The sequence below is a fragment of the Rhinoraja longicauda genome, chromosome 2 (genome assembly GCF_053455715.1).
Source record: "Rhinoraja longicauda isolate Sanriku21f chromosome 2, sRhiLon1.1, whole genome shotgun sequence".
Lineage (NCBI taxonomy): Eukaryota > Metazoa > Chordata > Chondrichthyes > Rajiformes > Arhynchobatidae > Rhinoraja > Rhinoraja longicauda.
Window position 1 is genome coordinate 2,964,195 of NC_135954.1, and position 27,311 is coordinate 2,991,505.

Below are 27,311 nucleotides of genomic sequence, written 5' to 3' on the forward strand. Positions count from 1 at the left end.
GGTCTCCAATAAGGTAGATGGGAGTTCAGGACTGCTCTCTGGTTGTGGTAGGATGGTTCACTAACCTGATAATAGCTGGGAAGAAACTGCCCCTGAGTCTAGAGGTGTGCGTTTTCACACTTCTGTACCTCTTGCCCGATGGGAGAGGGGAGAAGAGGGAGTGGCCGGGTGAGACTGGTCCTTGAATATGCTGCTGGCCTTGCCGAGGCAGCGTGTGGTGTGGATGGAGTCAATGGAAGGGAGGTTGGTTTGTGTGATGGTCTGGGCTGCATCCACAATTCTCTGCAGTTTCTTGCAGTCTTGGATGGAGCTGATCCCAAACCGAGCTGTGATGCATCCCGATAACATGATCTCTGTGGTGCATCTGTAGAAATTGGTGAGAGGTGTAGATGGAGTCGATGGAAGGGGGGTGGGTTTGTGAGACGGTCTGGGGGGCTGCGTCCACAACTCTGTTGGATTTCCTGCGGTCATTGGATGGAACCTCCAGATCGTTTCCGGATGATCCGTGTCGCCCGACCGACAGAGGTCACGGGCCGCCGAGAGGAGTCCAACGGCACCGGAAAGTTCCGCCTGGGCCGCCGAGGGGAGGGGCCGAGATGCCGGTCCTGCAAAGTCGGCCGCGGGAGGTCGGCTGTGGGGACGGGTCTGCCGGCTCCGGTCGGCCCAGTGTCCCGGAGTCCCGGCCGCAGGGAGGCAAATTCCACCTCTCCGCCGAACGGCCGCGGGAGTCCCGATGAGGCCGAGATCGGCCGCCTCGCCCGGCCTGGGTGCCACATCTTTGGGTAGACGTACAGAGGGGATTTCAAGTGCGCCATCTCGTAATTTTGTCCGGATTGCTATTGAGGGCGTGCAGCGTAGGTTCACCAGGTTAATTCCCGGAATGGTGGGACTGTCGTACGTTGAAAGACTGGTGCGACTAGGCTTGTATACACTGGAATTTAGAAGGATGAGAGGGGATCTTATCGAAACGTATAAGATTATTAAGGGGTTGGACACATTAGAGACAGGAAACATGTTCCCAATGTCGGGGGAGTCCATAACAAGGGGCCACAGTTTAAGAATAAGGGGTAGGCCATTTAGAACTGAGATGAGGAAAAACTTTTTCAGTCAGAGTTGTGAATCTGTGGAATTCTCTGCCTCAGAAGGCAGTGGAGGCCAATTCTCTGAATGCATTCAAGAGAGAACTAGATAGAGCTCTTAAGGATAGCGGAGTCAGGGGGTATGGGGAGAAGGCAGGAACGGGGTACTGATTAAGAATGATCAGCCATGATCACATTGAATGGCAGTGCTGGCTCGAAGGGCCGAATGGCCTCCTCCTGCACCTATTGTCTTTTGTCTAAATTCCCTGCCCCCTGCACCAGTTCCTCAGCCACACATTCAGGTCCCGTATCTCCTTGTTCCTGCCCTCACCAGCACGAGGAACTGGAAGCAAACCGGAGATAAACGGAGATCCTGCTTCTCAGCCTTGCCCCGAGCTCTCTAAAGTCACGCTGCAGAATCTATTAAATATAATAAAGGGAGGTTAAAATTTAAAAAAACAGATACATTTGGAGGTTTTCTTATTTTTATTATCCATTGTATCGAAAATATATATACATATAAACCACATAAAAAGTACATAAATAGTGGTAAATTTCAAATACAATCATGAGACGGGCTCTCAAGTTAGAAAAACACAAGGTGACAAGTCCCAAACACATACACTTGACTTCAGAGAAGATAGACTGTAAGTGACTGTAAGTGAAAATGTGTCACTTGGCCTGAACATTAGTTTAGTTTAGTTTAGAGATACAGCGTGGAAACAGGCCCCTTCGGCCCACCGACCAGTGATCCCCGCACATTAACACTACCCCACACACACACTAGGGACAGTTTACACATACACCAAGCCAATTAACCTACAAACCTGCACGTCTTTGGAGTGCGGGAGGAAACCGAAGATCTCGGAGAAAACCCACGCAGGTCACGGGGAGAACATACAAACTCCGTACAGACAGCACCCGTAGTCGGGATGGAACCCGGGTCTCTGGCGCTGTGAGGCAGCAACTCTACCACTGCGCCACCGTGACCGCCCAAAATAATTCCTGAACAATCTGCAATCGTAAAATCAAACAGTGTGGAAACAGGTCCTGCGGCCTAACTTGCCCACACTGACCAACATGTTCCATCTACACTGGTCCTAGTTGCCTGCGTTTGGCCCGTATCTGTGTTCCAGGTTCCATGTTTTGGTTGCAGACATATCTTGAATCCATATCCAGACTACCAAGCCGAGCTTACTTATAGAGAAACATACACAATAGGTGCAGGAGGAGGCCATTTGGCCCTTCGAGCCAGCACCGCCATTCATTGTGATCATGGCTGATCATCCACAATCAGTAACCCGTGCCTGCCTTCTCCCCATATCCCTTGATTCCACTAGCCCCTAGAGCTCTATCTAACTCTCTTTTAAATTCATCCAGTGAATTGGCCTCCACTGCCCTCTGTGGCAGAGAAATCCATATATTTCTCTGGGTGAAAACGTTTCTTCTCACCTCAGTATTAAATGGCCTCCCCTTTATTCTTGGACTGTGGCCCCTGGTTCTGGACTAGCACAACAGAGCAGGGGAATCGAGGACCAGAGGACATGGGTTCAAGGTGAAGGGGAATAGATTTAATAGAAATCCGAGGGGTAACCTTTCCACACAGAGGGTGGTGGGTGTATGGAACGAGCTGCCAGAGGAGGTAGAAACATAGAAAATAGGTGCAGGAGTAGGCCATTCTCTCCATACCCCCTGATCCCTTTAGCCACAAGGGCCACATCTAACTCCCCCTTAAATATAGCCAATGAACTGGCCTCAACTACCTGCTGTGGCAGAGAATTCCACAGACTCACCACTCTCTGTGTGAAGAAATGTTTTCTCATCTCGGTCCTAAAAGACTTCCCCCTCATCCTTAAGCTGTGACCCCTGGTTCTGGACTTCCCCAACATCGGGAACAATCTTCCTGTATCTAGCCTCTCCAACCCCTTAAGAATTTTATATGTTTCTATAAGATCCCCCCTCAGTCTTCTAAATTCCAGCGAGTATAAGCCTAGTCTATCCAGTCTTCATATGAAAGTCCTGCCATCCCAGGGATTAATCTGGTGAACCTTCTCTGTACTCCCTCTAAGGCTAGAATGTCTTTCCTCAGATTAGGAGACCAAAACTATACACAATACTCCAGGTGCGGTCTCACCAAGGCCCTGTACAACTGCAGCAGAACCTCCCTGCTCCTATACTCAAATCCTCTTGCTATGAATACTAACATACCATTCGCTTTCTTCACTGCCTGCTGCACCTGCACGCTTGCTTTCAATGACTAGTGCACCATGACACCCAGGTCACGTTGCATCTCCCCTTTTCCTAATTGGCCACCATTCAGGTAATTCTCTGCTTTCCTGTTCTTGCCGCCAAAGTGGATAACCTCACATTTATAGGTAGTTGAGGCTGAGACTATCCCAATGTTTAAGAAACAGTTAAGATACAAAATGCTGGAGTAACTCAGCGGGTCAGACAGCATCTCGGGAGAGAAGTAATGGGTGTCTGAGATGCTGCCTGACCCGCTGAGTTACTCCAGCATTTTGTGTACCTTCGATTTTAACCAGCATCTGCAGTTTTTTTTCCCCGACACAAGAAACAGTTAGGCAGGTATATGGGATAGGACAGGTGTGGAGGGATATGGACCAAACATGGGCAGGTGGGAATAGTGTGGATGGGACACGTTGGCTAGTATGGGCAAGTTGGGCCGAAGGGCCTGTTTCCATCACTGTGACTATGGCAGGTGGACCAGTGTGCAGGGAGTGGATGGAAAAGTGGGATAACATAGAACTAGTGTGAGCGGGCATTTAATGGTCGGCGTGGTCTCGGTGGGCCGAAGGGCCTGTTTCCATGCTGCATCTCTAACTAAACTATACTACCCCCCACCCCTCCCCACACACACACGAGGGACAATTTACATTTATAACATTAGGTGACACAAGAAACTGTGGATAGTCATAGAGTGATACAGCATCGAAACAAGCCCTTTGGCCCAACATGCCCACAACGGCCATCTACATTAGTCCCACCTGCCAGCATTTGGCCCATATCCTAAACCTATTCTATCCACGTAGCTGTCTAAATATTTTTTAAACGTTGCCATAGTACCTGCCTTAACTACCTCCTCTGGCAGCTTGTTCCATACACCCACCACCCTCTGTGTGAGAAAGTTGCCACTCGGGTTATAGACAATAGGTGCAGGAGGAAGCCATTCGGCCCTTCGAGCCAGCACCGCCATTCAATGTGATCATGGCTGATCATTCTCAATCAGTACCCCGTTCCTGCCTTCTCCCCGTACCCCTTGACTCCGCTATCCTTAAGAGCTCTATCCAGCTCTCTCTTGAATGCATTCAGAGAATTGGCCTCCACTGCTTTTGAGGCAGAGAATTCCACAGATTCACGACTCTCTGACTGAAAAAGTTTTTCCTCATCTCAGTTCTAAATGGCCTACCCCTTATTCTTAAACTGTGGCCCTTTGTTCTGGACTCCCCCAACATTGGGAACATGTTTCCTGCCTCTAACGTGTCCAACCCCTTAATAACCTTCTAGTCCTGGCAACAGCCTCGTAAATCCTCTCTGCAACCTTTCTAGCTTGACAACGTAGGGCGGCACGGTGGTAGAGTTGCCGTCTAACAGTGAATGCAGCGCCGGAGTCCCGGGTTCCATCCCGACTATAGGCACTAGGTGCAGGAGTAGGCCATTCGGAGCACCACCATTCACCGTGATCATGGCTGATCATTCTCAATCAGTACCCCGTTCCTGCCTTCTCCCCATACCCCCTGACTCCGCTATCCTTAAGAGCTCTATCTAGCTCTCTCTTGAATGCAAGACTACGGGTGCTGTCTGTATGGAGTTTGTACGTTCTCCCCGTGACCTGCATGGGTTTTCTTCGAGATCTTCGGTTTCCTCCCACACTCCAAAGACGTGCAGGTTGGTTGGTTAATTGGCTGGGTAAATGTAAAAAAATTGTCCCTAGTGGGTGTAGGATAGTGTTAATGTGTGTGGATTGCTGGTCGGCACGGACCCGATGGGCCGAAGGGCCTGTTTCCACGCTGTATCTCGAACCTAAACTAACATCTTTCCTATAACTTGGTGCCCAGAACTGAACACGATACTCTAACTGCGGCCTCACCAACGTCTTATACAACTGCAACATGACCTCCCAACTTCTACACTTAATACTCTGACTGATGAAAGCCAATGTGCCAAACGCTTTCTTAAGACTTGTTCGAAACTTGAACAAAAATATTAATGCTGGAGAATTAGTTCCTTGTGTCTCCGACACTACAATCTTTTTAGCTAATCGCTTGATTTACATTGTCAAATTAACACTTAACTGTATTGCAAATTAAACAACATATTTGAGAATAATATAAATTGGCATGATAAAACTCACTTATTTTACACAGCAGAAAGTTGAAGCAAAAGTGGCGAGAACAATAATCATTGCAAGGAAATAGTAATTTCATTGTATCAAAGTGCAGGGTTGTAATGTGAGTGGACAGATAGGTGGTGGCAGTTGGAGGGAAGATCCTGACCCACAATGTGTTCAAAGATGTTCAAGATTCCAGCATCTGCAGTTCACGGAGTGATACAGCGTGGAAACAGGCCCTTCGGCCCATCGTGCCCACACCGACCAACATGTCCCAGCTACACTAGTCCCACCTGCCAATGCTTGGCCCATATCCCTCCAAACCTGTCCTATCCATGTACCTGTCAAAATACAGGAGAGGCTTTGGGTCCAGGGCTCGCTCTGACTGTGGGACTGGCACCAGGGGGCCTAGGTGAGTGGCACCCTCTCCCCTTCTCTGTACCCCCTCTACGAGGGATGGGCCCAAAATGTAGAAGATTGATGGGGGATCTTATAGAAACTTACAAAATTCTTAAGGGGTTGGACAGGCTAGATGCAGGAAGATTGTTCCCGATGTTGGGGAAGTCCTGAACCAGTGGTCACAGCTTAAGGATAAGGGGGAACTCTTTTAGGACCGAGATGAGAAAGTTTTTGTTCACACAGAGAGTGGTGAATCTGTGGAATTCTCTGCCACAGAAGGTAGTTGAGGGCAGTTCATTGGCTATATTTAAGAGGGAGTTAGATGTGGCCCTTGTGGCTAAAGGGATCAGGGGGTATGGAGAGAAGGCAGGTATGGGATACTGAGTTTGATGATCAGCCATGATCATATTGAATGGCGGTGCAGGCTCAAAGGGCCGAATGGCCTACTCTTTTACCTATTTTCTATTTTTCTAAAAGGTCCACTTGGTCCAGTATCCCTCTAAACCTGTCCCGTCCAAATGTCTTTTAAATGCTGTGATAATATTGGGTACATTCACATCTGACACCAACTCCAGGTACCCACGGAACTGCAGATGCTAGAAACCGGGGTAGAACGCAGAGTACTGGAGTAACTCAGCGGGTCAGGCAGCATCTCTGGAGAACGTGGATAGGTGACGTTTCACAGAGTGCTGGAGTAACTCAGCGGGTTGGGCAGCATCTGTGGAGAACATGGATAGGTAACGTTTCGGGTCGGGACACCCCAGATGTAGTCCAGCTGTACAAAAACAGACAGTAAACACATCATTTCATCCAGAAGAAAATAAAACGTCCAGATATTCAGACTTTCACTTCAGTTTCTGCTGCAACATTACGCGACATTTAAAAATCTCATCTTGGACCGACCGCTGCATAAAAAAACCTTGTGCTCAAAATTCCTTCATTTTCTCCTAGTGGTCCATAACGATACAGGCATCTCTTTTGCTCATTAAAAAATATATAAAAGTACTGGAGTAGCTTGGAGATCTGAGAACTTGAGGTGATGCTTCATTGCAGGTATTGGAGTCTACATAAAGCCTTACCTATTTTAAAGAAAAACTAACCTGTACCAACTACATAGATTCATGAGATATAGACAACAGGTGCAGGAGGAGGCCATTCGGCCCTTCGAGCCAGCACCGCCATTCAATGTGATCATGGCGGATCATTCTCAATCAGTACCCCGTTCCTGCCTTCTCCCCATATTCCCTGATTCCGCTATCCTTAAGAGCTCTATCTAGCTCTCTCTTGAATGCATTCAGAGAATTGGCCTCCACTGCCTTCTGAGATTCCACAGATTCGCAACTCTCTGACTGAATATAGGAGCAGAATTAGGCCATTCGGCCCATCGAGTCTACTCCGCCATGCAATCATGGCTGATCTATCTCCCCCTCCCATCCCCCTGCCTTCTCCCCATAAGCCTTTGCCACTTTCTTTTTTACTTTAATTAGAGGTACATGGCGGACACAGGCCCTTCGGCCCGCCCTGCGCTCACCCCGTATACTAGCACTATCCTACACGCACGGGGGACAATTTTTACCCAAGCCGATTAACCTACAAACCCGCAGGTGTTTGGAGCGTGGGAGGATCCAGCAGGAAACCCACGCGGATCACTGGGAAAACCCAGTGCAGGCGGCAGGCAGTAGCGGGCGTTGGGACACGGGTCTCTCGCGCAGCGAGGCAGCAGCTCTACCCGCTGCGCCATCGTGCCGTCGCCGGTATAACCTACAAACCCGCAGGTGTTTGGAGCGTGGGAGGATCCAGCAGGAAACCCACGCGGATCACTGGGAAAACCCAGTGCAGGCGGCAGGCAGTAGCGGGCGTTGGGACACGGGTCTCTCGCGCAGCGAGGCAGCAGCTCTACCCGCTGCGCCATCGTGCCGTCGCCGGTAGGAACCCGGGCGGCAACTTTTAAATCTTTCACATTTCTACACGTTACGTCGCTGCTTGCGACAGTGGGCCTCACACTCGTCCTCGCCAACATTAGACAACAGACAATAGATGCAGGAGGAGGCCGCTCGGCCCATCGAGCCAGCACCGCCATTCACCCTGATCGTAGCTGACTGAAAACGGGGGATGAAAGTTTAGGAACACTTGTGAAAGTTGAGGGTGAGGTCCGATCTCCTGCAGCTCACCAGGGCCACGGCCAGTTTGCCAACAGTGGCCCCTTTGCAGCCTTCCTTCATCTGCCACTTGTGCAGCATCTGAAAGACCTTCTCCTTCAGCCCGTCCCGCTCGTAGTCGTGGTCAATCTCATCGATCTCCGCCTCGCGGAAGCCGAGTTTACGGGCGCAGTGTTTCCAGTCCTTGCCCAGCTCTCCGCGCAACAGGTCCAGGTGAGACTCGGTGACGGGACGATCGTCCAGAGCTGGGGAGAGAGAGAGAGGAACGTCAGTGGCTCCCTCTCCCACAGCACCCGACAACATGGAGGACAGCTGAAGCAGAGTTCTGGAGTAACTCAGCGGGTCAGGCAGCATCTGTGGAGAACATGGATAGGTGACGTTTCAGAGTGCTGGAGTAACTCAGCGGGTCAGGCAGCATCTGTGGAGAAATGGATAGGTGACGTTTCACGGAGTGCTGGAGTAACTCAGCGGGTCAGGCAGCATCTGTGGAGAACATGGCTAGGTGACGTTTCACAGAGTGCTGGAGTAACTCAGCGGGTCAGGCAGCATCTGTGGAGAACATGGCTAGGTGACGTTTCACAGAGTGCTGGAGTAACTCAGCGGGTCAGGCAGCATCTCTGGAGAGACCCCTCTTCAGACTGAGAGTCAGGGGAAAGTGAATCGAGAGATACAGTGCTCTCCATAATGTTTGGGACAAAGACCCATCGTTTATTTATTTGCCTCTGCGCGCCACAATTTGAGATTTGCAACAGAAAAAAATAAACATGTGGTTGAAGTGCACATTGTCAGATTTTAATAAAGGGTATATTTATACATTTTGGTTTCACCATGTAGAAATTACAGCTGTGTTTATACATAGTCCCCCCATTTCAGGGCACCATAATGTTTGGGACACATGGCTTCACAGGTGTTTGTAATTGCTCAGGTGTGTTTAATTGCCTCCTTAATGCAGGTATAAGAGAGCTCTCAGCACCTAGTCTTTCCTCCAGTCTTTCCATCACCTTTGGAAACTTTTATTGCTGTTTATCAACATGAGGACCAAAGTTGTGCCAATGAAAGTCAAAGAAGCCATTATGGGACTGAGAAACACGAATAAAACGGTTAGAGACATCAGCCAAACCTTAGGCTTACCAAAATCAACTGTTTGGAACATCATTAAGAAGAAAGAGAGCACTGGTGAGCTTACTAATCGCAACGGGACTGGCAGGCCAAGGAAGACCTCCACAGCTAATGACAGAAGAATTCTCTCTACAATAAAGAAAAATCCCCAAACACCACTGATTAGCCGCAAAATAGGATGACCAGGTTACAGTTTGTCAGGAAGTACTTAAAAGAGCAACCACAGTTCTGGAAAAAGGTCTTGTGGACAGATGAGACGAAGATGAACTTATATCAGAGTGATGGCAAGAGCAAAGTATGGAGGAGAGAAGGAACTGCCCAAGATCCAAAGCATACCACCTCATCTGTGAAACACGGTGGTGGGGGTGTTATGGCCTGGGCATGTATGGCTGCTAGCTCACTTATCTTCTTAAGGTACTAGCTCACTTATCTTCATTGATGATACAACTGCTGATGGTAGTAGCATAATGAATTCTGAAGTGTATAGACACATCCTATCTGCTCAAGTTCAAACAAATGCCCCAAAACCCATTGGCCGGCGGTTCATTCTACAGCAAGACAATGATCCCACACATACTGCTAAAGCAACAAATGAATTTTTCAAAGCTAAACAATGGTCAATACTTGAGTGGCCAAGCCAATCACCCGATCTGAACCCAATTGAACATGCCTTTTATATGCTGAAGAGAAAACTGAAGGGGACTAGTCCCCAAAACAAGCATAAGCTAAAGATGGCTGCAATACAGGCCTGGCAGAGCATCACCAGAGAAGACACCCAGCAACTGGTGATGTCCATGAATCGCAGACTTCAAGCAGTCATTGCATGCAAAGGATATGCACCAAAATACTAAACATGACTACTTTCATTTACATGACATTGCTGTGTCCCAAACATTATGGTGCCCTGAAATGGGGGGACTATATATAAACACTGCTGTAATCTCTACATGGTGAAACCAAAATGTATAAAAATGCCCTTTATTAAACTGTGACAATGTGCACTTTTACCACATGTGATTTTTTCTATTACAAATCTCAAATTGTGGAGCGCAGAGGCAAATAAATAAATGATGGGCCTTTGTGCCAAACATTATGGAGGGCACTGTATAGACAGAGACGTGGAGGAGATATAAAACGATCGAATGAAAAATATGCAATAAAGAGTAACAAAGTTACTTTTAATAAAGAGTTCATTGCTTTAATTGACGTAAAAAACGTTGGCATACCCAAACTCTGCTGATGGTGAGCGTTATCTGTCTGCTTGGGCACTTTGAAGTCTTTCAGGTTTTTTTTGTTGGAGACCTTTTTTCCGACATGCATAGTGTTATTGTTGCCAATCTGAACACTCCTGGCCTGGGACAAGCAGATGCTGTGCTGGCCGTCTACAGAAAGGGAGACGAGAGACAGCAGAAGATTTACAAGATGGACACAGAGTGCTGGAGTAACTCAGCGGGTCAGACAGCATCTCTGGAGAACATGGACAGGTGACGTTTCACAGAGTGCTGGAGTAACTCAGTGGGTCAGGCAGCATCTCTGGAGAACATGGATAGGTGACGTTTCACAGAGTGCTGGAGTAACTCAGCGGGTCAGGCAACATCTCTGGAGAACATGGACAGGTGACGTTTCAGAGTGCTGGAGTGACTCAGTGGGTCAGGCAGCATCTCTGGAGAACATGGATAGGTGACGTTTCACAGAGTGCTGGAGTAACTCAGCGGGTCAGGCAGCATCTCTGGAGAACATGGATAGGTGACTTGTGGCGGCGCCTAACGGCTGCGGCTCGCTGGCAGTCTGTTTGTCCTTTGTCCTTTTTCGTTTGTGTGTTGGTGTTGGGGTGTTTTGTTTTTGGCTGTGTATGTGTGGGGGGGTGGGGTGAGGGAATCTTTCTTTTTTTAGGTCTCTTCCTCGGGGCGAGGCTCGGCCGCGGGACTTAACAGGCCCCGGTGCGGCTCGGCCGCGGGGCCTTCCATCGCCGGTGCGGCTCGGCCGCGGGGACTTCCATCTCCTTGCAGGGGCTGTGCGGGTCGGTCGCCTCGGTAGGGGTCGAGCTGCCTGTCCGTGGGCGTGGGGGGAAGAGAGAGGAAGTTTTTTTGCCTCCATCACAGTGAGGCGGTGTTTGGAGTCACTGTGATGGATGTTTGTGTTGGGGTCGTGTGTCTTGTGTTTTTTTGTACTGCTGGCAAATTAATTTTGTTCGGTAAAACGAATGTCAATAAAAGCTATTCTGTATTCTGTAGGTGGCGTTTCACAGAGTGCTGGAGTAACTCAGCGGGTCAGGCAGCATCTGTGGAGAACATGGATAGGTGGCGTTTCACAGAGTGCTGGAGTAACTCAGCGGGTCAGGCAGCATCTGTGGAGAATGTTTGGTTTTTAGTTTTGGTTTTAAAGCACGGAAATCCACCCTTCGGCCCACTGAGTCCGTGCCGACCAGCGATCACCGGTGGAAGGGATTGCAGAGTTGACGTACAGTTCAGGACCCCCCTTCAGACTTCTGAAGACGGGTCCCGTCCCGAAATGTCATCTCTCCACGTACATTTAGACAGGTATGTGGAAAGGAAAGGTTTAGAGGGATATGGGCCTACAGAAATGAGCTTACCCCCGGCACTAACACTATCCCAACACACACTAGAACCAAATTACAATTCTTTTACCGAAGCCAATTAACCTACAAACCTGCACGTCTTTGGAGTGTGGGAGGAAACCGGAGCACCCGGAGAAAACCCACGCAGGTCAGGGGGAGAACGTTCAAGGTGTTCAACACGGAGAGTCAGTGTAATAACTCTCTGAAGTAACAAGCCCTCACCTTGGCCAATAGTCTTCAGGCTGTTTTGTTCTATCTGGCTGACAGGAGTCCGGATATAATTCCCAGTGTAGGGACCAGGCTCACTTTGAGCTCCCGACCCTGGAAGGAAGGAAATAAGACAAACGAATAAAGGGGAGGCCATTTAAAACTGAGGCGAGAAGAAACTTTTTCACCCAGAGAGTAGTGAATTTGTGGAATTCTTTGCCACAGAGGGCAGTGGAGGCCAATTCACTGGTTGAATTTAAAAGAGAGTTAGATAGAGCTCTAGCGGCGAGTGGAATCAAGGGATATGGGGAGAAGGCAGGCACGGGTTACTGATTGTGGATGATCAGCCATGATCACTATGAATGGCGGTGCTGGCTCGAAGGGCCAAATGGCCTCCTCCTGCACCTATTGTCTATGTTTCTATGTAAACATTCGGAACGATTTGTAAATCATCCTTTAAAAATGCCAGTGTAGACGCGAAGGGCCGAATGGCCTAATCTTGCTCCTGCATCTTTATGAACCTTCTCAACTATTGAACCTTCTACATATTAAAGTAAGATGCAAGGAGGTTTGAAAGGAAACTATGGAGGCATAGTGATCAATAGACACAGAGTGCTGGAGTAACTCAGCGGGTCAGGCAGCATCTGTGGAGAACATGGATAGGTGACGTTTCACAGAGTGCTGGAGTAACTCAGCGGGTCAGGCAGCATCTCTGGAGAAAAGGGATCGTGTCGAGGCCCTTCTTCAGTCTGAGAGTCAGGTGAATTACTCCAGTATTTTGTGCCTGTCTTCAGTTTTAACCAGCATCTGCAGTTCCTTCCTACACAGGAGTTTAGTTTAGTTCACGGATCAGTGCCCAAACAGGGCCCACCAAGTCCACACCGACCAGCGATCCCCTCACATTAACACTAACCTACGCCAGGGACACATTTTACATTTACACCAAGCCAATTAACCTACAAATCTGCACTTGGTTGGTTGGAGTGTGGGAGGAAACCGAAGATCTCGGAGAAAACCCACGCAGGTCACGGGGAGAACGTTTTTATAAAAACTCCGTGCAGACAGCGCCCGCAGTCAGGATGGAACCCGGATCTCCGGCGCTGTGAGGCCGCGACTCTAGCCGACTGTGACAGCTGCTGTACTCTGGGTAGCACATTACCTCCCCAGGGGTATTGATTCCAGGTCTTGAGCTGCACGTTGGATGAGGCCGTGGTCTCCGGAGTGGGAACAAGAGCGGGAGGCGTCTGCAGGGCAGGGGGACTGTAGTCCCTGAGGAAGCCCGGGTAACTGTGCTTGCTCGGGTGCTGGAAGACCGTCTCCTCCGTGACGGGCCGCGGGCAGACGACCGAGTGGTGGTCCGGGCCGGGCAGCTTCTGCGGGAGGGAATCCAGCGAGGTGTACAGGTCCTCGCTGGGCTGCCCGGCAGGATGGGAGCTCCCGAAGACAGGCTGGTTGGACGCGGTCTGCCCGGCGGTCAGGGCAGGGTAGGCGCTCCCGAAGACGGGCTGGTTGGACGCGGGCTGCCCGGCGGTCACGGCAGGATGGGAGCTCCAGAAGACGGGCTCGTTGGAGACACGTTTGCTCCGCTCCTTCCTCATCTCATCCAGGTTGCCGGCCGCCAGCGAGGCGTCCAGCCGGCTGCCCGTCTTGTGGTACTTCAGCTCATCCGCCAGCTTCCTCCTCACGTGCTGGTCCTCATCGATGCCCCGGTCCGTGCTGTCCAGCGCGTCCTCCACCGGCTGGCTCACCTTGCACGCGGTGAAGGGGCCCACCAGCCCCACGCCGTTCGCTGATATCCCTTGTGAGCTGTGCAGCGAGAATGGGTCATCTGCAAAATGAAAACGGAACAAAATGTATTTTATTTTATCTTATAGAAACTTACAAAATTCTTAAGGGGTTGGACAGGCTAGATGCAGGAAGATTGTTCCCGATGTTGGGGAAGTCCAGAACAAGGGGTCACAGTTTAAGGATAAGGGGGAAGTCTTTTAGCAACGAGATGAGAACGTTTTTTTTCTCACAGAGAGTGGTGAATCTGTGGAATTCACTGCCACAGAAGGTAGTTGAGGCCAGTTCATTGGCTATATTTAACAGGGAGTTAGATGTGGCCCTTGTGGCTAAAGGGATCAGGGGGTATGGAGAGAAGGCAGGTACGGGATACTGAGTTGGATGATCAGCCATGATCATATTGAATGGCAGAGCAGGCTCGAAGGGCCGAATGGCCTACTCCTGCACCTATTTTCTATGTTTCTATGTCACGGTCACCAGTTCAGAAGTGATAGGAGCAGAGTCAGGCTCTACAAGGCGCTGGTCAGGCCGTCAGAGTTAGATAGAGCTCTAAGGGATTGAACACGCTAGAGGCAGGAAACATGTTCCCAATGTTGGGGGAGTCCCGAACCAGGGGCCACAGTTTAAGAATAAGTGGTAGGCCATTAATAGACAATAGGTGCAGGAGGCCATTCGGCCCTTCAAGCCAGCACCACCATTCAATGTGATCATGGCTGATCATTCTCAATCAGTACCCCGTTCCTGCCTTCTCCCCATACCCTCTGACTCCGCTATCCTTAAGAGCTCTATCTAACTCTCTCTTGAATGCATTCAGAGAATTGGCCTCCACTGCCTTCTGAGGAGGAGAATTCCACAGATTCACAACTCTCTGACTGAAAAAGTTCTTCCTCATCTCCGTTCTAAATGGCCTACCCCTTATTCTTAAACTGTGGCCCCTGGTTCTGGACTCCCCCAACATCGGGAACATGTTTCCTGCCTCTAGCGTGTCCAATCCCTTAATAATCTTATATGTTTCAATAAGATCCCCTCTCATCCTTCTAAATTCCAGTGTACAAGGCGCTGGTCATGCCGCATTTGAAATATCGTGAGCAGGTTTGCTTTCAAGAAAGGGTTAGATAGAGCTCTTAAGGGGTTGGACACGCTAGAGGCAGGAAACATGTTCCCAATGTTGGGGGAGTCCCGAACAAGGGGCCACAGTTTAAGAATAAGGGGTAGGCCATTTAGAACTGAGATGAGGAAAAACTTTTTCAGTCAGTTTTGTGAATCTGTGGAATTCTCTGCCTCAGAAGGCAGTGGAGGCCAATTTTCTGGATGCATTCAAGAGAGAGCTAGGGAGAGCTCTTAAGGATAGCGGAGTCAGGGGGTATGGGGAGAAGGCAGGAACGGGGTACTGATTGTGGATGATCAGCCTTGATTGGATGGCAGAGTAGACTTGATGGGCCGAATGGCCTAATTCAAGTTGAGAACGATGAGAGGGGATCTTATAGAGACGTATAAAATTATGAAGACTGGACAAGCTAGATGCAGGAAAAATGTTCCCAATGTTGGGGGAGTCCAGAACCAGGGGCCACACAGTCTAAGAATAAAGGAGAGGCCATTTAAAACTGAGGTGAGAAAAAACTTTTCCATCCAGAGAGTTGTGAATTTGTGGAATTCTCTGCCGCAGAGGGCAGTGGAGGTCAATTCTCTGGATGAATTTAAAAGAGAGTTAGATAGAGCTCGAGGGGCTAGTGGAATCAGGGGATTTGGGGAGAAGGCAGGCATGGGTTACCGATTGTGGATGATCAGCCATGATCACATTGAATGGCGGTGCTGGCTCGAAGGGCCAAATGGCCTCGTCCTGCACCTATTTTCTATATTTCTATGTTTCTACGATCCTGCTGCAATTTTTGACAACACTATCTGCAAATCCACCCACTTTTGTACCTTCTCCAAACGTGCATGTTCTCATCCAAATCATTGATATTAGATGACAAACTAACAGGCCCAGCACTGAACCCTGAGGCACACCACTAGTCACCGGCCTCCAATCTGAGAAGCAACCTTCCACCATCACCCTCTGCTTCCTTCCATGAAGCCAATTTTCTATCCATTCAGCTATCTCTCCTTGGATTCCACGTGATCTGACCTTCCAGAGCAGCCCACCATGCGGAACCTTGTCGAGTGCTTTGTTGAAGTTAATCAGTCTGCTCCACCAGAGGGCGATGGAGCTTACAAGTCCAACAACACACTCCGCAACTTTATAAAAGGTAAAAGAGTGCTGGAGTAACTCAGCGGGTCAGGCAGCATCTCTGGAGAACTTGGATAGGTGACGTTTCACAGAGTGCTGGAGTAACTCAGCGGGTCAGGCAGCATCTGTGGATAGAAGGAAGGGGTGACTTTTCAGGTCGAAACCCTTGTTTAGACCCTTCTGAAGAAGGGTCTCACCAATTCCTTCTCTCCAGAGATGCTGCCTGTCCCGCTGAGTTACTCCAGCATTTTGTGTCTATCTTCGGTGTAAACCAGCATCTGTAGTTCCTACCTACACATTTATGGAATGAAATACTTTATTGTCACATGTAACAAGGCACAGTGAAGTTCTTTGTTTGCAGAGAAACATAGTAAATAGGTGCAGGAGGAGGCCATTCGGTCCTTCGAGCCAGCACCACCATTCATTGTGATCATGGCTGATCATCCACAATCAGTAACCTGCGTCTGCCTTCTCATATCCCTTGATTCCATTAGCCCTAAGAGCTAAATCTAAATCTCTCTTGCAAACAAAATAAATTAGTTTGATACCCAATGTATACAAATAGCAGCCACCTATGGTTACAAAGCAAGTTTTTATCAAAGTGAAAAAGCATTTATTGCAGGAAAAATGTTCCCAATGTTGGGGGAGTCCAGAACCAGGGGCCACACAGTCTAAGAATAAAGGGGTGGCCATTAAAAACGGAGGTGAGAAAAAACATTTTCATCCAGAGTTGTGAATTTGTGGAATTCTCTGCCACAGAGGGCAGTGGAGGCCAATTCACTGGATGAATTTAAGAGAGAGTTAGATAGAGCTCTTAAGGATAGCGGAGTCAGGGGGTATGGGGAGAAGGCAGGAACGGGGTACTGATTGTGGATGATCAGCCATGATCACAATGAATGGCGGTGCTAGCTCGAAGGGCCGAGTGGCCTGCTCCTGCACGTGTTGTCTATGTTTGTATGAAGCTGGCGTTTCGCTCATGTACCTCTTGTCGGGGTGTCTGGCATCTGCCCAACACAGTCCACCTGCAAAGACTTCATCCGCTGCACCAGCTTCCTGGACTCGGTTGGCGTCTCCTGGCTCAGTTCCTGAAGTGGGTGAAAGGACAGGACCCGTGAGAAGCCCCTCCACAATTTAGTTTAGAGATACAGGGCAGAAACAGGCCCTTTCAGCCCACCGGGTCCGCGCCGGCCAGCGATCCCCGCACACTAACACTATCCTTCACCCACAACCTCTGATACCCTTACCAATCAAGAATCTATCAATCTACACACCATCTATTGACCTGGCCTCCACGGCCTTCTGTGGCAATGAATTCCACATCTGATCTCTAGTCGTACATTACAATTGTCCGCTCTTTTAAACCTCTACTCCAACAGCAGATTTTTCTTAGTTTAGTTTAGTTTAGAAATGCAGCTTGGAAACAGGCCGTTCCGCCAACCGGCTCCGTGCCCACCAGCGATCACCCCGTACACCAGCAGTATCCTACACACACTGGGGACAATGTACCATTTTCCAAAGCCAATTAACCGACAAATCTGTACGTTTTAGTTTCAGTTTTAGAGACACAGTGTGGAAACACATCCTTCGGCCCAACTGTGGCAGAGAATTCCACGATATCACCACCCTCTGACTAAAGAAATTCCTCCTCATCTCCTTCCTAAAGGAACGTCCTTTAATTCTGAGGCTGTGCCCTCTGGTCCTAGACTCACCCACTAGTGGAAACATCCTCTCCACATCCACTCTATCCAGGCCGCTCACTATTCGGTACCTTTCAACGAGGTTCCTCCCCCCTTCATCCTTCTAAACTCCAGCGAGTACAGGCCCAGTGCCCGGGTATTGCTGTGCCACCTCTGTACCTGCCCCTGGTCATTGTGTGGATGTGAGACGTTGCTCTCCAGAGACAATACTTGCCCTCAACCGTTCCACGTCATCATCGATAAACCTCTGAAAGTTTTGCTCATAAAATGGTTGGAATTGCAGGTTGCAGTCTGAAACAGAAAGGCCCACTGTTTAATACTGGGTGTAGTCAATAGAGTGATAACGTGATACAGTGTGGAAACAGGCCCTACGTCCCAACTTGCCCACACCGGCCAACAATGTCCCAGCTTCCACTGGGTGGCGCTACGATGGTAGCCTCGCCAACAGTCTGTCTGTCCTTTTCGTTATTTTTTTGTTATTTTTAGTGAGTTTTAAAAGTCTGTCTTTGTTTTATGTGGGGGGAGGGGGAAACTTTATTTCAATCTTTTACCTTGCCGGAGATGCGATTGTTTTGCGGGTCGTATCTCTGCGGCCTAACACCGTGGAGCTGGCGGCCTTGCTTGAGACTGACTCCAATCCCCACCTTGGGGCATGGACTTACCATCGGAGCCTGCGATCCCTTGCCTGGGATCGACGCTCCAACCGCAGCCTGCGGACTTCAACATCGAGGAGGTCGCAGTCTCGGGTGGAGGCCGACGTCGGGAAACTCCAAAGCCGCAGGAGGTTCGACCAGCCCTGACCCGGGGTAGATCGCCCGGCGTGGGGGAGCTGAGATTCCCCCCCGATGCAGGAGCTTGATCGCCCCGACGAGGAAGGCCCGCCGCCAACTACGGGAGCCAAGATCGTCCCGTCAACGGAAGGCTCGAGACCCCCGACCGCGGGAGAACAAAGAAGGGAAGAGACAACTCTTTTCCGCCTTCCATCACAGTGAGGAATATGGAGGAGTCACTGTGGTGGATGTTCATGTTCAAATGTGTTTTGTGTGTGTCCTGTTGCTTTTTATTAGAACGGAGATGAGGAAAAACCTTTTCAGTCAGAGAGTTGTGAATCTGTGGAATTCTCTGCCTCAGAAGGCAGTGGAGGCCAATTCTCTGGATGCTTTCAAGAGAGAGCTAGATAGAGCTCTTAAGGATAGCGGAGTCAGGGGGTATGGGGAGAAGGCAGGAATGGGGTACTGATTGAGAATGATCAGCCATGATCACATTGAATGGTGGTGCTGGCTCGATGGGCCGAATGGCCTACTCCTGCACCTATTGTCTATTGAGTAGGCCATTCGGCCCTTCGAGCCAGCACCGCCATTCAATGTGATCATGGCTGATCTTTCTCAATCAGTACCCCGTTCCTGCCTTCTCCCCGTACCCCCTGATTCCGCTATCCTTAAGATCTCTATCTAGCTCTGTCTTGAAAGCATCCAGAGAATTGGCCTCCACTGCCTTCTGAGGCAGAGAATTCCACAGATTCACAACTCTCTGACTGAAAAAGTTTTTCCTCATCTCCGTTCTAAATGGCCTGCCCCTTATTCTTAAACTGTGGCCCCTGGTTCTGGACCCCCAACATTGGGAACATGTTTCCTGCCTCTAACGTGTCCAACCCCTTAATAATCTTATATGTTTCAATAAGATCCCCTCTCATCCTTCTCAATTCCAGTGTATACAAGCCTAGTCGCTCCAGTCTTTCAACATACGACAGTCCCGCCATTCCGGGAATTGCAGGGGAAAGTACCTGGGGAGGGGGTGGTTGGGTGGGAAGGGACGAGTTGACCAGGGAGTTGCGGAGGGAACGGTCTCTGCGGAAAGCAGAAAGGGGTGGAGATGGGAAGATGTGGCCAGTAGTAGGATCCCGTTGGAGGTGGCGGAAATGTCGGAGGATGATGTGCTGTGTGCGACGGCTGATGGGGTGGAAGGTGAGGACAAGGGGGACTCAGTCCTTGTTGCGAGTGGGGGGGGAGGGGGAGCAAGAGCGGAGCTGCGGGATATGGAGGAGACCCTAGTGAGAGCTTCATCTATAAGGGAAGGGGGGAAGCCCCGTTTCCTTGAATGGCGGAGTGGTCTTGATGCTCCTATCACTTATGACCTTGCGACCTTACCCAGAGGTCAGTGCGCTGCCCACCTGTAGAGGTCGGCCTGTCCAGGGGCTGCTTCTCCCAGCACCGCTGCATCAGGGAGACAACCTCTTCAGGAACGTCTTCAGGGATGAGCTCCAGGTCGGGCCGTTTGCCGGTCTGGACCAGGTGCATGACCTGGGTGTTGTTCAACGCATCTGTGAACACACAACAACAAGGTCGGACTTGGGCAGGTTTAATGTGCAGGAAGGAACTGCAGGTGCTGGTTTAATCCGAAGATCGATACTGGACAAAACGCCGGAGTAACTCAGCGGGTCAGGCAGCATCTGTGGAGAACATGGATAGGTGACGTTTCACAGAGTGCTGGAGTAACTCAGCGGGTCAGGCAGCATCTGTGGAGAACATGGATAGGTGACGTTTCACAGAGTGCTGGAGTAACTCAGCGGGCCACGCAGCATCTCTGGAGAACATGGATAGGTGACGTTTCAGGTCGAGACCCTTCTTCAGACTGAGAGTCGGGACGGGGAATGGGAGATGCAGACGATGATGTAGAGAGATGCAGAACAAATGAGTGAAAGATACGCCAAAAAGTGACGATGATAAAGGTCACAATGGCCAGTTTCCTTTATCATCGTTCCTTTTTTGCGTATCTTTCACTCATTTGTTCTATATCTCTCTATATCACCCTCTATCTTTCGTTTCCCTTTCCCCTGACTCTCAGTCTGAAGAAGGGTCTCGGCCCGAAACATCACCCATTCCTTCTCTCCAGGGTTGTTGCCTGTCCTGCTAAGTTACTCCAGCATTTTGTGCCTTTCTTCGGTTTAAACCAGCAAGTGCAGTTCCTTCCTACACACTTAGTTTAGAGAAACAGGATGGAAACAGGCTCTTCGGCCCATCGAGTCCGTGCCGACCGGCGATCACCTCGTGCACTAGCTATCCTACACACGGGATAATTTACAATTTTACCAAATTCAATTAACCTACAAACCTGCTCATAATTGGAGTGTGGGAGGAAACCGGAGCGCCTGGAGAAAACCCACGCAGGTCACGGGGAGAACGTGCAAACTCCGTACAGACAGCACCCGTGGTCAGGATGGAACCCGGGTCTTTGGCGCTGTGAGGCAGCGACTCTACTGCTGCGCCACCGTGGTTAGTAAGGGTCTCAAAAGTTCGTGGGAGAAGGCAGGAGAATGGGGGTGAGAGGAACAGATAGATCAGCCTCGCGTGAATGGCTTAGACACGAAGGACCAAGTGGCCTAATTGAGCTCCTATGACTTACGGACATGAAAATACAGGAGATAGAACAGAACAGCACTGGAACAGGCCCTTCGGTCCACAATGCCTGTCCTTCTACAGTTGTACCGGGCCCTAGTGAGACCGCACCTGGAGTACTGTGTGCAGTTGTACCGGGCCCTAGTGAGACCGCACCTGGAGTACTGTGTGCAGTTTTGGTCTCCAAATTTGAGGAAGGATATTCTTGCTATGGAGGGCGTGCAGCGTAGGTTCACTAGGTTAATTCCCGGAATGGCGGGACTATCATATGTTGAAAGACTGGAGTGACTAGGCTTGTATACACTGGAATTTAGAAGGATGAGAGGAGATCTTATCGAAACGTATAAGATTATTAAGGGGTTGGACACGTTAGAGGCAGGAAACACGTTCCCAATGTTGGGGGAGTCCAGAACAAGGGGCCACAGTTTAAGAATAAGGAGTAGGCCATTTAGAACTGAGATGAGAAAAAACTTTTTCAGTCAGAGAGTTGTGAATCTGTGGAATTCACTGCCGCAGAAGGCAGTGGAGGTCAAGTCTCTGAATGCATTCAAGAGAGAGCTAGATAGAGCTCTTAAGGATAGTGGAGTCAGGGGGTATGGGGAGTAGGCAGGAACGGGGTACTGATTGAGGATGATCAGCCATGATCAGCCATGATCAGCCATGATCACGGCTCGAAGGGCCGAATGGCCTCCTCCTGCATCTATTGTCTATTGACCAGCGATCCCCGCATATTAACGCTATCCTACACCCACTAGGGACAATTTTTACATTTGCCCAGCCAATTAACCTACAAACCGGCACGTCTTTGGAGTGTGGGAGGAAACCGAAGGTCTCGGAGTAAACGCACGCAGGTCACGGGGAGAACGTACAAACTCCGTACAGACGGCACCCGTAGTCGGAATGGAACCCGGGTCTCCGGCGCTGCATTGCGTACAGTTTTGGTCTCCTAATCTGAGTAAAGACATTCTTGCCATAGAGGGAGTACAGAGAAGGTTCACCAGATTGATTCCTGGGATGGCAGGACTTTCATGTGAAGAAAGACTGGATAGACTCGGCTTGTACTCGCTGGAATTTAGAAGATTGAGGGGGGATCTTATAGAAACTTAATTGTTAAGGGGTTGAACAGGCTAGATGCAGGAAGATTATTCCCAATGTTGGGGAAGTCCAGAACAAGGGGTCACAGTTTAAGGATAAGGGGGAAGTCTTTTAGGACCGAGATGAGAAAAAAAAATTCACACAGAGAGTGGTGAATCTGTGGAATTCTCTGCCACAGAAGGTAGTTGAGGCCAGTTCATTGGCTATATTTAAGAGGGAGTTAGATGTGGCCCTTGTGGCTAAAGGGATCAGGGGGTATGGAGAGAAGGCAGGTACGGGATACTGAGTTGGATGATCAGCCATGATCATATTGAATGGCGGTGCAGGCTCGAAGGGCCAAATGGCCTACTCCTGCACCTATTTTCTATGTTTCTATGCATTCGCTGTAAGGCGGCAGCTCTACCACTCCGCCACCGCGACCGTCGTAAGGCCTGTGATGGAGGTTGGACTCACGTTCATAGGGTTCCCGGTTGGTGAGGATGACCCACACCACGATGGAGAAGCTGTACACGTCAGACTTCTCGGTGGCCTTGGCGTTGAGCGACTCCAGGTGCTCCGGGGCCAGGTACGCCAGGGTCCCCGCGTTACTCTGCACCTTTGTGCTCATCCGGCCCCTCCTCTTCTGCTCCTCCGTCGTCAAGCGACTCCAGGTCTTGAAGATCGACACGCCGAGATCCGCGATCTAGAGGCAAGGGCAACCAGATACCAAGAGTCAAGAGTGCTTCAGGAAGGAGCTGCAGATGCTGGACTACACCGGAGATAGACACACAATGCCGCAGTAACTCAGCGGGACGGGCAGCATCTCTGGAGAGAAAGGGATGGGTGACATTTCAGGTCGAGACCCTTCATCAGACTGATGTCAGGGGAGAGGGAGATCCATAGATAAGGAAGTGTAAAGTGTGGAAATAGGACAAAGGGAATTCTACTGTTCCTTCCTAGTCAGGAGGAGGCCATTCGGCCCAGCACCGCCATTCAATGTGATCATGGCTGATCATTCTCAATCAGTTCAGTTACTAAGAACATCAGTTCAGGTACTAAGAATGAACATACAATGGCACACAAACATAACAGCACATACATAAACAGTTCACAGCGCCCCCTCAGAGGGCCTCAAACGCTAGGGAGAAGAAATAGGTTTTGAGCCTGGACTTAAAGGAGTCGATGGAGGGGGCAGTTCTGATGGGGAGAGGGATGCTGTTCCACAGTCTCGGAGCTGCAACCGCAAAAGCACGGTCACCCCTGAGAATCAGCCTAGACCGCGGGATAGTGAGTAGCCCCAAGTCGGCCGACCTGAGGGACCTGGAGATAGAGAGGGGGGTTAGAAGATTGTTGATATGTGGGGGGGGGGGGGGGGGGGGGCAAGCCCGTTTAGGGCTTTGTATGTGAATAGGAGGAGCTTGAAGTTGATTCTGTACTGTAATGGGAGCCAGTGGAGAGAGGCCAGAATTGGGGTGATGTGGTCCCTTTTACGGGACCCGTCAGGAGTCTCGCTGCGGCGTTTTGGACCAATTGCAGAATGGTCCAAAATTGGTCAATCCTAGACACACACACATGTATATACACTAGCTGCTGTGGACCTGTTTGGACCAAACCTCCCCTGCATTGGTGTAGCACCCTCCTCTCCCCCCATTCACCCACTCCATCCCCCCTCAACCCCCCTTATCCTCCCCTCACCCACTCCACCCCCCCCTTAAAACTCCCTCAGGGCCGGGGGCGGGGGAGCCACTCACCCTGGCCCCGGGCGGCCAGCAGCAGGAGAGCTCTCCTCATCCCCCCCCCATTGGCCGCCACTCCCGTCATTCAGGCGGGTCCCGCCTCCCTCCGAGCGGCGACCCTCCCACAACTGCGCACACATGGATCCGGCGGCCATCTTATGTAAGTATTAGATCAACGGGCCCCAACTGCGCAAGCACAGACCCATTTGTTCTGCGCACGTGCAGACCTGGCGGCCATCTTATGTAAGTATTAGATCAATGGGCCCCAACTGCGCAGGCACAGACCCGTTGGGTTCCCATTGTGAGGTTGGACACGGAGGTATTACTGCGCAGGCACGGCTGTCAGGCAGGGATGGTGGAAAAAGGATTTATTAAAGTTTAAAAAGTGATTTTTATAGTTTAAAAAGTGAATAACTTTTAAAATATAACAACCATTTGAACTGCAGGCCAATGGTGAGTAAGGTGGGCCTAAAATTGTTGCACTATCGTGTACTGTTTTGGGTGTATTTCGGGTTCGCACAAATAAACACCGGCTGCCTGACCCGCTGAGTTGCCCCAGCACTCTATGAAACGTCACCTATCCATGTTCTCCACAGATGCTGCCTGACCCGCTGAGTTACTCCAGCCCCCTGTGAAACGTTCACCTATCCATGTTCTCCACAGATGCTGCCTGACCCGCTGAGTTGCTCCAGCACTCTATGAAACGTTACCTATCCATGTTCTCCAGAGAAACTGCCTGACCCGCTGAGTTACTCCAGCACTCTGTGAAACGTCACCTATCCATGTTCTCCAGAGAAACTGCCTGACCCGCTGAGTTACTCCAGCACTCTGAAACGTCACCTATCCATGTTCTCCACAGATGCTGCCTGACCCGCTGAGTTACTCCAGCATTTTACGTCTATCTTTGGTTTAAACCAGCGTCCGCAATTCCTTCCTATATATAGTATTTTACCTTGATGTGATAGTTGGCATCAACCAAGATGTTTTCAGGCTTGAGGTCCTTGTGAACAACATTCTCGCTGTGTAAATACGTCATCCCTTCGATGATTTCCAGAACTATTCTTCCTTTGACTGATAACGGAATGGTTACCTGGAAAACGTGATGATTCATAGAAATTAAATGTTTCGTAAGTTGGTAAGTGATGGAAGCAGAATTAAGCCATTCGGCCCATCAAGCAGCAGAATTAGGCCATTCGGCCCATTTAAAACCGAGGTGAGAAGAAACTTTTTCACCCAGAGAGTTGTGTGAAGTGGTGGAATTCTCTGCCACAGAGGGTAGTGGAGGCCGATTCACTGGATGGATTTAAAAGAGAGTTAGATCGAGCTCGAGGGGCTAGCGGAATCAAGGGATATGGGGAGAAGGCAGGCATGGGTTACTGATTGTGGATGATCAGCCATGATCACGATGAATGGCAGTGCTGGCTCGAAGGGCCGAATGGCCTCCTCATGCACCTATTTTCTATGTTTCTAAGTCTACTCCACCATTCAATCGTGGCTGATCTATCTCTCCCTCCCAACCCCATTCTCCTGCTTTCTACCCGTAACTTCTGACACCCGTACTAATCAAGAATCTATCAATCTCTGCCTTAAAAATATCCACTGACTTGGCCTCCACCACCTATAGTGGCAAAGAATTCCACAGATTCACCACCCTCTGACTAAAGAAATTCTTCCTCATCTCCTTCCCAAAAGAACGTCCTTTAATTCTGAGGTTTCTCCCATGCTACAACATTTGAATAATGTGTGATTTGGTTCTGAACCGTCACCTCGGGAGATCCATGTCCCCAACAACTCTCACCAACTTCAACAGATGCGCCACAGAAAGCATTTTATCGGGATGCATCACAGCTTGGTTTGGGAACAGCTCCATCCAAGACCGCAAGAAATTGCAGAGAGTTGTGGACACAGCCCAGACCATCACACAAACCAACCTCCCTTCCATTGACTCCATCTACACCTCACGCTGCCTCGGCAAGGCCAGCAGCATCATCAAGGACCAGTCTCACCCTGGCCGCTCCCTCTTCTCCCCTCTCCCATCAGGCAAGAGGTGCTGAAGTGTGAAAACGCACACCTCCAGATTCAGGGGCAGTTTCTTCCCGGTTGTTATCAGGCAACTGAACCATCCTCTCACCAACTAGAGAGCGGTCCTGACCTCCCATCTACTTCATTGGAGATCTTCGAACTATCTTTCACCGTACTTTATTGGACCTAATCCTGTACACTGTACATGGCATGATTGTAATCATTTATAGTCTTTTTTTGCTGGCCAGAGAGTTGTGAATCAGTGGAATTCTCTGCCACAGAAGGCAGTGGAGGACAATTCACTGGCCTTCATAGCGAGAGGATTTGAGTATAGAAGCAAAGAGGTCCTTCTGCAGTTGTACAGGGCCCTAGTGAGACCGCACCTGGAGTACTGTGTGCAGTTTTGGTCTCCAAATTTGAGGAAGGACATTCTTGCTATTGAGGAAGTGCAGTGTAGGTTTACCAAGTTAATCCCCGGGATGGCGGGACTGACATATGATGAAAGAATGGGTCGACTGGGCTTGTGTTCACTGGAATTTAGAAGGATGAGAGGGGATCTTATAGAAACATAAAACATTTTTAAGGGATTGGACTGCCCAATGCAGGAAAACTGTTCCCCATGTTGGGGGAGTCCAGAACCAGGGGCCACAGTTTAAGAATAAGGGGTAGGCCATTTAGGACGGAGATGAGGAAAAACTTTTTCACCCTGAGAGTTGTGAATCTGTGGAATTCTCTGGCTGAGAAAGCAGTGGAGGCCAATTCTCTGGATGCTTTCACGAGAGAGTTAGATAGAGCTCTTAAAGATGGCGCAGGCAAGGGATATGGGGAGAAGGCAGGAACTTTTAGGACAGGTGGTGCATCTTCTGCAGTTTCATCCTGCACTCAAATTTACTTGGACCATCTCCGACACCTCCCTCCTCTTTCTTGATCTCAGTCTCCATCAGAGCAGACTAGTGACCGACATCTTATTACAAACCCACTGACTCCCACAACTATCTCGACCACACATCTTCCCACCCTGCTTCCTGCAAAGACTACCCCCTCCTCCCAATTCCACCGTTTACACGCATCTGCACCCAACATGAGGTGTCCTCATTTTTTAGGGAACAGGGGTTCCCCTCTCCCATCATAGATGAGGCCCTCACTCATGTCTCCTCGATATCCATTGTTCAAGATGTGAACTCTTATACATCGGCGAGACCAAACACAGACTGGGCGATCGTTTCACTATCCATGTTCCCCACAGATGCTGCCTGACCCGCTGAGTTACTCCAGCACTCTGAAACGTCACCTATCCATGTTCTCCACAGATGCTGCCTGACCCGCTGAGTTACTCCAGCACTCTGTGAAACGTCACCTATCCATGTTCTCCACAGATGCTGCCTGACCCGCTGAGTTACTCCAGCATTTTGTGTTGGGAACATTTTTCCTGCATCTAGCCTGTCCAACCCCTTAAGAATTTTACATGTTTCATAGAAACATA

General features: G+C 49.8%; 1 protein-coding gene across 1 annotated transcript in view; it reads right to left on the reverse strand.

Moving 5' to 3' along the window:
* Positions 1-7,676: 7,676 nt before the first annotated feature.
* ripk1l (receptor (TNFRSF)-interacting serine-threonine kinase 1, like) overlaps positions 7,677-27,311 on the reverse strand; it is a 37,533-nt gene continuing 17,898 nt past the window's right edge. The window contains exons 4-12 of the mRNA XM_078413948.1: positions 24,759-24,896; positions 22,545-22,773; positions 19,772-19,921; positions 17,816-17,892; positions 16,887-16,989; positions 13,049-13,717; positions 11,905-12,003; positions 10,331-10,486; positions 7,677-8,230 (exon numbers count right to left, since the gene is read on the reverse strand). Of these exons, the coding sequence (XP_078270074.1) occupies positions 7,947-8,230; positions 10,331-10,486; positions 11,905-12,003; positions 13,049-13,717; positions 16,887-16,989; positions 17,816-17,892; positions 19,772-19,921; positions 22,545-22,773; positions 24,759-24,896 (1,905 nt within the window). The 3' untranslated portion in view covers positions 7,677-7,946. The remainder of the gene's footprint in view (positions 8,231-10,330; positions 10,487-11,904; positions 12,004-13,048; positions 13,718-16,886; positions 16,990-17,815; positions 17,893-19,771; positions 19,922-22,544; positions 22,774-24,758; positions 24,897-27,311) is intronic.